This window comes from Genypterus blacodes, unplaced genomic scaffold (assembly GCF_046128005.1).
Source record: "Genypterus blacodes isolate CSIRO-AG114 ecotype Tasmania unplaced genomic scaffold, CSIRO-AGI_Gbla_v1 ptg000515l_1, whole genome shotgun sequence".
Taxonomy (NCBI): Eukaryota; Metazoa; Chordata; class Actinopteri; order Ophidiiformes; family Ophidiidae; genus Genypterus; species Genypterus blacodes.
The window spans coordinates 37,869-45,000 of record NW_027467270.1 but is presented as its reverse complement, the minus strand read 5'-3'; the positions used below and the strand labels follow the sequence as shown (position 1 = coordinate 45,000).

The 7,132-nt window shown below is 51.6% G+C and overlaps 1 protein-coding gene across 4 annotated transcripts; it reads left to right on the top strand.

The window, feature by feature from the left end:
- Positions 1-564: 564 nt before the first annotated feature.
- On the top strand, positions 565-6,911 carry galk1 (galactokinase 1). Of its 4 annotated transcripts, none has more exons than XM_076140109.1 (10): positions 565-817; positions 1,513-1,702; positions 1,869-1,988; positions 2,060-2,195; positions 2,291-2,472; positions 2,744-2,894; positions 2,978-3,140; positions 3,881-4,435; positions 5,294-5,816; positions 6,490-6,911. In XM_076140109.1, the coding sequence occupies exons 1-9, from the start codon at positions 653-655 to the stop codon at positions 5,762-5,764; spliced, it is 2,133 nt and encodes a 710-aa protein (XP_075996224.1). In that variant the 5' UTR covers positions 565-652; the 3' UTR covers positions 5,765-5,816; positions 6,490-6,911. The 4 variants fall into 4 exon arrangements, with proteins under 4 accessions (XP_075996224.1, XP_075996227.1, XP_075996225.1 ...); XM_076140110.1 differs by lacking the exon at positions 565-817 and adding an exon at positions 983-1,040; XM_076140111.1 differs by lacking the exon at positions 565-817 and adding an exon at positions 1,185-1,190.
- Positions 6,912-7,132: the final 221 nt, after the last annotated feature.

Genomic DNA, 7,132 nt, shown 5'->3' with positions numbered 1-7,132 from the left:
AAGAAGAGGAGCAAAGGCAGCTGTGCAGCAGAGGAGCTGCTGGAGAACAGAAGAGGAGAGGGAGAGGACATGTTGGGCCCACCGCCTGTAGTTACTATGGTAACTCTAGTTCCTGTTATCTTTAGCTGAGCTCAGGTTGAGCTGAGTCATGTGTTCTTTAGTGTCAGGATCTTCATCCTCTTTCCGTCTGAACTCACTGAAGATGTTTGGAGTCACAGAACGTAAAGTTCTGCAGCTGAGCAGTAAAATGTGAAGTTCAGTCCTGTTTTTATCTTTGAACATCAACAAATAAACTTCATCCTCCTCTTCTTCTCATTATCTTTATCTAGACCTCCAGGCTCTGGATGTTCCTGTGTGTGTGAGTGAGTGAGTGTGTATGTGTGGGAGTGTGTGTGTGTGTGTGTGTGTGTGTGTGTGTGTGTGTGTGTGTGTGTGTGTGTGTATTATATTATATATTAACTTAATAATAATTAATATAATAATCATGTTGAACAAACAAGTAAACATGAAGCGCTACCGCTCGTGCGTCATGTGACGTCTCTCGCCCAATCACAGCGCGTGAGCCTGACTCGTCTAATCAGGAAGTGAGAGTTTGTCCCGGTGCCTGTGTTTGGGTCTTGTTGTGCTCGTAGCGGCTCGTGATCCGGTTCTGATGGCCGCTCCGGTTCCACTCGTGTCGGAGCTCGTGGCGGAAGCTCGCCGCCTCTTCGAGCAGGAGTTCGGCGGCGCGGCACCGCAGGTGGCGGCGTGCGGCCCCGGAAGAGTCAACCTGATAGGAGAACACACAGACTACAACGAGGGCTGGGTGCTGCCTATGGTACACACACACACACACACACACACACACACACACACACACTACAACCAGGGCTGAGTGCTGCCTATGGTACACACACACACACACACACACACACACACACACACACACACACACACACTACAACGAGGGCTGGGTGCTGCCTATGGTACACACACACACACACACACACACACACACACACACACACACACACTACAACGAGGGCTGGGTGCTGCCTATGGTACACACACACACACACACACACACACACACACACACTACAACCAGGGCTGAGTGCTGCCTATGGTACACACACACACACACACACACACACACACACACACACACACACACACACACACACTACAACCAGGGCTGAGTGCTGCCTATGGTACACACACACACACACACACACACACACACACACACACACACACACACACACAGACACTGCCTATGGTACACACACACACACACACACACACACTACAACCAGGGCTGGGTGCTGCCTATGATACACACACACACACACACACACATACTTTGGATCTCAACTTATGGCAGTTGTTGTTTTTGATCATGCTCTTATAGAAAATCCCTTCCTCTTAAAACTTTGTTGTGTTTTTGTGAAACTTCCTTCCATGAGCCTTACGTGTGTGTGTGTGTGTGTGTGTGTGTGTGTGTGTGTGTGTGTGTGTGTGTGTGACATCCAGGCACTGCCCCTGGTCACTGTGGTGGTCGGGAGCCAAACCTCTGGCCAGGATGTTACCATAGTAACAGCCACTAAGGATGCAGACGAGCCCAGGAGGGTGAGCTTCACCGTGCCCACTGAGGGATCACAGCTGTCTCCAGGGTTACCCAGCTGGGCCAACTATGTGAAGGGCGTGGTGCAGCACTACAGAGGTGACAGCTGCTCTACGTGGAGCTCTACGCTCCACCTGTGATCTGGTCAGAGGTAGAGCGACCTCCTGCCTCCAGGTGGCGCTGCAGTGAGCAAGAGACCTCTATCTCCACATGGTGTCTGATAAGGTGTGTGTGTGTGTGTGTGTGTGTGTGTGTGTGTGTGCAGCTCCTGGTCTCCCGGGCTTCAGGGCTCTGATCTGCAGCAGCGTTCCTCTGGGAGGCGGCCTCTCTAGCTCCGCCTCTCTTGAAGTGGCCTTCTACACCTTCCTGCAGCAGCTCCGCCCAGGTGAGGAAACGCCAACATGACACCATGACATCGTCTCACACACTCAAACTGCGTCGTCTTCTCTCCATCAGACGACGGAGACAAGGTGGCCAAGGCTCTGGCGTGTCAGCGGGCGGAGCACACGCATGCAGGCGTGCCCTGTGGCATCATGGATCAGTTTGTGTCTGTGCTGGGCGCAGAAGGTCACGCTCTGCTCATCGACTGCAGGTAACCGGGACGTCCAGAGGCAAAGGCGGTGACGTGGCCTTCTGCCACTGGGTGGAGCTGTGTTACCATAGTAACCCTGTCTGCGCCGCCCTCAGGTCTCTGGAAGCTTCTCTGGTTCCTCTGTCAGACTCCAGCCTGGTGATCCTCATCACCAACTCCAACGTGAAGCACGCGCTGTCGGGTGGCGAGTACTCCAGCAGGCGGAAGCAGTGTGAGCGGGCCGCCGCCATCCTGGGCAAAGCCAGTCTGAGGGACGCCACCATCAAGGACCTGGAGGGTGAGACGCCTTCATCAGTCCCTCCTCTCTGTGCCGACCGCTGCTCCCATCGGGGGAAATCCAGGAAAAGTCAGAGAATTCCTACCTTGGTTTTCCTGTATCTCCTCCTCCAGACCACGTGGGACCTTCTGGTCTTGTGTCTGCATGTCCTCCGCCTGTGTTAGGACGTGGTTGGACTTTATTGGTCTTGTCTCATCTAAGTCTCTCTAAGCTGTGTGAGACCTGGACCTGCTCTCTCCTCTCATTGTAACGCTGCCCCCTGGTGTTTCAGAGCAGCGTGAGCGCCTGGACGCTGTGACGTACAGCAGAGCTCAACACGTCCTGGAGGAGATGAAGAGGACGCTGCAGGCCGCAGACGCCCTCAGGAGGAGAGACTACCAGGAGTTTGGGAAGCTGATGGTGGAGAGCCACAACTCACTCAGGTATCTAAATCTAAATAGTTGCTTTAAGAAGTAATCAACCTGCACTCTAAGAATACAATGTCCCTCCGTGTCCATGGTAACAGAGACCTGTATGAGGTCAGCTGCAGGGAGCTGGACCAGCTGGTGTCTGCGGCCTTGGAGGTGGACGGCGTGTTTGGCAGCAGGATGACAGGAGGAGGATTTGGAGGATGTACAGTGACGCTGCTGCAGGAACACGCTACAGAACATACCATCAAGCACATACGGGTCAGACACACACACACACACACACACACACACACAGACACACACACACACACACACACAGACACACACACACACACACACACACACAGAGACACACATGCAGACGCACACACACACACAGAGACACACATGCAGACGCACACACACACACACACACACACACACACACACACACACACACACACACACAGAGACACACATGCAGACGCACACACACACACACACACACACACACACACACACACACACAGAGACACACATGCAGACGCACACACACACACACATCCATGCAGACATGCAGTTAAACACGCATGAGCTCATTCACATGTTCACTGTGACGTGATGGGAAAGAGAGAGGAACATGTCTCTGTTAGTCTGTACTGTGAAGGGATGAGGATGATGAAGATGATGATGAATGTCTGGGCTCATTGTTCTCTTGCTCACAGAGGATAATACACACACACTTTGAGCTCTGTGGCTTCAGTCCCTTGTGTGTGTGTGTGTGTGTGTGTGTGTGCATGTGTGTGTGTGTGTGTGTGGTGGCGATGGAGCCAGCAGCGCCTCATTATTAGCATGCTGGTCTGGTCTCCTTGGTCTCTCTGCCTCTTCAGCAGGAGAAACACAAACAGGGAGGTAAAGTTCTCAGAGTCTCTCCAGATGAATCCCAGAGGACTCGTCAGCTGTTTGCTGTTGGAGCAAAGAGTCCAGAAACAGCTTTTCTAAATCTCTGGCGTTGGCAGACTTCCTGGTGTCTCTCTGTATCCTGGATACTGCTGTGGCTCGCAGGCGGTCAAAGGAAACAAAAGGAGCGTTCCCCAGAGGCGCAGACCGTCCCTCCTCCCGGGCAGAGAAGGACTCGGCTCTCTCTTCCCCTCACCGCCAACATGCTGAACCTCAGCTCTGCGGACAGAAGTGACGAGCCGTCGCTGCGAGATCCCGTATCGCTCAATGTGGGCGGAGAGATTTACACCACCACGCTGGACACGCTAACACGCTGCCGTGACTCCATGCTGGGCGCCATGTTCACCGGGCAAATCCCTGCGCTCAGGGATAAGCAGGGAAACGTCTTCATAGATCGGGACGGCAAGGTGTTCAGGTACATTCTCAACTTCCTGCGCTCCAGCTGCCTGGACCTGCCCAGCGGCTTCCCCGAGCTGCCCCTGCTGCGGAGGGAGGCCGACTTCTTCCAGATCCGCCCTCTGCTGGAGGAGATCGGCCGCTACGAGGCGTCTGTGCCGCTCAGTCTGCGGGGGGGGCCCCTGGGCGCCATGCTGATGGTCACTGTGGACAGCAAGGTACCTGTGCGTCACGTCTGTCAGTGTAGAACTCATTCAGGCGGTCGTGAGGTGGAAGCACTGACAGGAAGGACGTGATCGGTCCTTTGGATCACGTTGTACTTCTTTCTCAGTGTCTGTGTGTGTCTTTACTTGAGTGTTCGTAGCTCTTCCTCACTTCCTCTTTGTAGTTGACGAGGTTCTTTTGGGTTCGTCTGTATTGGACCTCTAGACCTCCTGGCTTCTTCTCGTGTCAGTGGGAAAGATAATGTGGAAACAAGACTGTAGAGCTGAAATCCAGATGGGTCCACATGCTGTCGCCCTCTAGAGTGGAAAAGGGGTCAGGGTTAGAGGGTCAGGGTTAGAGGGTCAGGGTTAGAGGGTCAGGGTTACAGGGTCAGGGTTACAGGGTCAGGGTTAGAGGGTCAGGGTTACAGGGTCGGGGTTAGAGACAGGGTCAGGGTTAGAGGGTCAGGGTTACAGGGTCAGGGTTAGAGGGTCAGGGTTACAGGGTCAGGGTTAGAGGGTCAGGGTTAGAGGGTCAGGGTCAGGGTTACAGGGTCAGGGTTACAGGGTCAGGGTTAGAGGGTCAGGGTTACAGGGTCAGGGTTAGAGGGTCAGGGTTACAGTGTCAGGGTTACAGGGTCAGGGTTAGAGGGTCAGGGTTACAGGGTCAGGGTTACAGGGTCAGGGTTACAGGGTCAGGGTTAGAGGGTCAGGGTCAGGGTTAGAGGGTCAGGGTTACAGGGTCAGGGTTACAGGGTCAGGGTTAGAGGGTCAGGGTTACAGGGTCAGGGTTAGAGGGTCAGGGTTGTTGTGTGTAGAGTTCATTCATCTGTATGAACTCTGTAGTCAGGATCTTGTTCCGTCTTCTTCCAGGTCCGTCTTCTCCACTTTAACTTGCGCCGTGGGCCAGAGAACTACGAGCTGCGCTCATGCTCGGTGCGAGCCTTTGCCGTGGACCTCTTCTGTACCTGGAGAGGCTTCCTGGCTCTGCTCTGTGAGCGGTTCTCCTACAGAACATCGCAGGGTCTCACAAACCCCCGTCCGTGCAACTCCAGGCAGAACAGGCTGAAGCTGGAGTGGGTACCCAGACCAGAGGAACTGCCACAGGACCAGTACGACAAGCAGAGCTACAAGGCCCTTATGCTCTGCGACCCCGAGGTCACGCCGGCTCAGTCTGAAGAGGCGGAGAGCTCGCGGCCCGGCCGGTGGGAGATCACGGATACACAGGGCTTTGTGGAGGAGTTGCTGAAGTTGTCTCTGGCCGAAGGGTTCCAGGTGGACTTGGTGATGCCGGACTCTGTGGAAGTTCTCAGCTGCACTTCGCTTCGGCTCGTGAAGTGCTGAGATCTTAGTCACAAACACAAACTAACATGCTAAACCATGACGACTCACTACGGTTAGTTTCTTAATCCTCCCTCCAAACCAGCAGGTGGCAGCAAGGTGCCACAGCTGCAGATCCACCACGAGCTTTAGAGAAGCAGAAGAAGCTTCAGCTGCTCTGCTTTGTTTGATCTTCACATTACTCACATTTACAGACATTCCTGAAAGGTCACTGAACGCAAGCTGTAAAAGGAAACTTCCCACTGCCAGTGAACGTCACTCAGAGGAAGTAGTTATGGAATGAGTGTAAATTTAGCCAAGAGGAAGTCGTAGTAAAGGAAGGTTGGAAGAGGAAAAGGGGGGTGTGTGTGTGTGTGTGTGTGTGTGTGTGTGTGTGTGTGTGTGTGTGTGTGTGTGTGTGTGTGTGTGTGTGTGTGTGTGTGTGTGTGTGTGTGTGTGTGTGTGTGTGTGTGTGTGTGTGTGTGTGTGTGTGTGTGTGTGTGTGTTTGTTCTATGAAATTCTGTTGAGGTGGTTTGATCAATATTGCGGACTTAAAGGAGGATCTAAAGTCATAGTTTAAAAGTTAAGTCTTGTTTTTTAACCCTAAACAACCAATCAGGCTGTTTCTCTGAAGTTCACCACTAGATGGTAGCAGAGACTAAGACGGTACAGCAGCCTTCAGAGATGAAGTGTTTTCTTCTTCATAGTTCAGATTAGTTTCATTGTCCCGTTGTGTGTTTGTCCACAGGAGCGATACAGTGGAACCCCAAGCTTCTACGTCACGTCTCCCTCAGAAGGAGCTCGGGTGCTCAGCCTGTCCTGACTTCAGCCTGAACATCAACACTAACTATGCATTCCTCTGGAGTTAATTATCAGAGTTCAATCAAAGTTTAATTCATTAAAGTGCCTTAAAGATAAATGATTAAAGTGACATAATGTAAATCACCATATATGTTTCTAACAAATGCTTGTTCAGCTGTACTGTGTTTCATTTCATTCTGGACCATAGCTCAGATGCATCATTTGTGTTTAATGTGTTTGATTGTAATGAACTTAACATTCTGAGAATTAGGGTTAGGGTTATTGTGCGTTGTCACTTATAAATGAAGTACTACGTGCTATTTACAATTTACTTGCAATAAAAATCTACTGATTGCATCATTTCCATGATAAAAAGACTGTAATTCTGTTCTTTGTAATATAAGGGATGTCTGCCTCAATTATGGGGAAAACTACACCAACTTAAACTCCAGCTGTATTTAAAGCGTCACTATCTGTTTGATGTTGTGACGTTGAAAACACTACGCTTGGATATTCTAACTTCTTTCTTATGACTTGTAAAGTTTTGACTTTTTTGTCTGTATATTACAACAACATTTATTGGACATTTC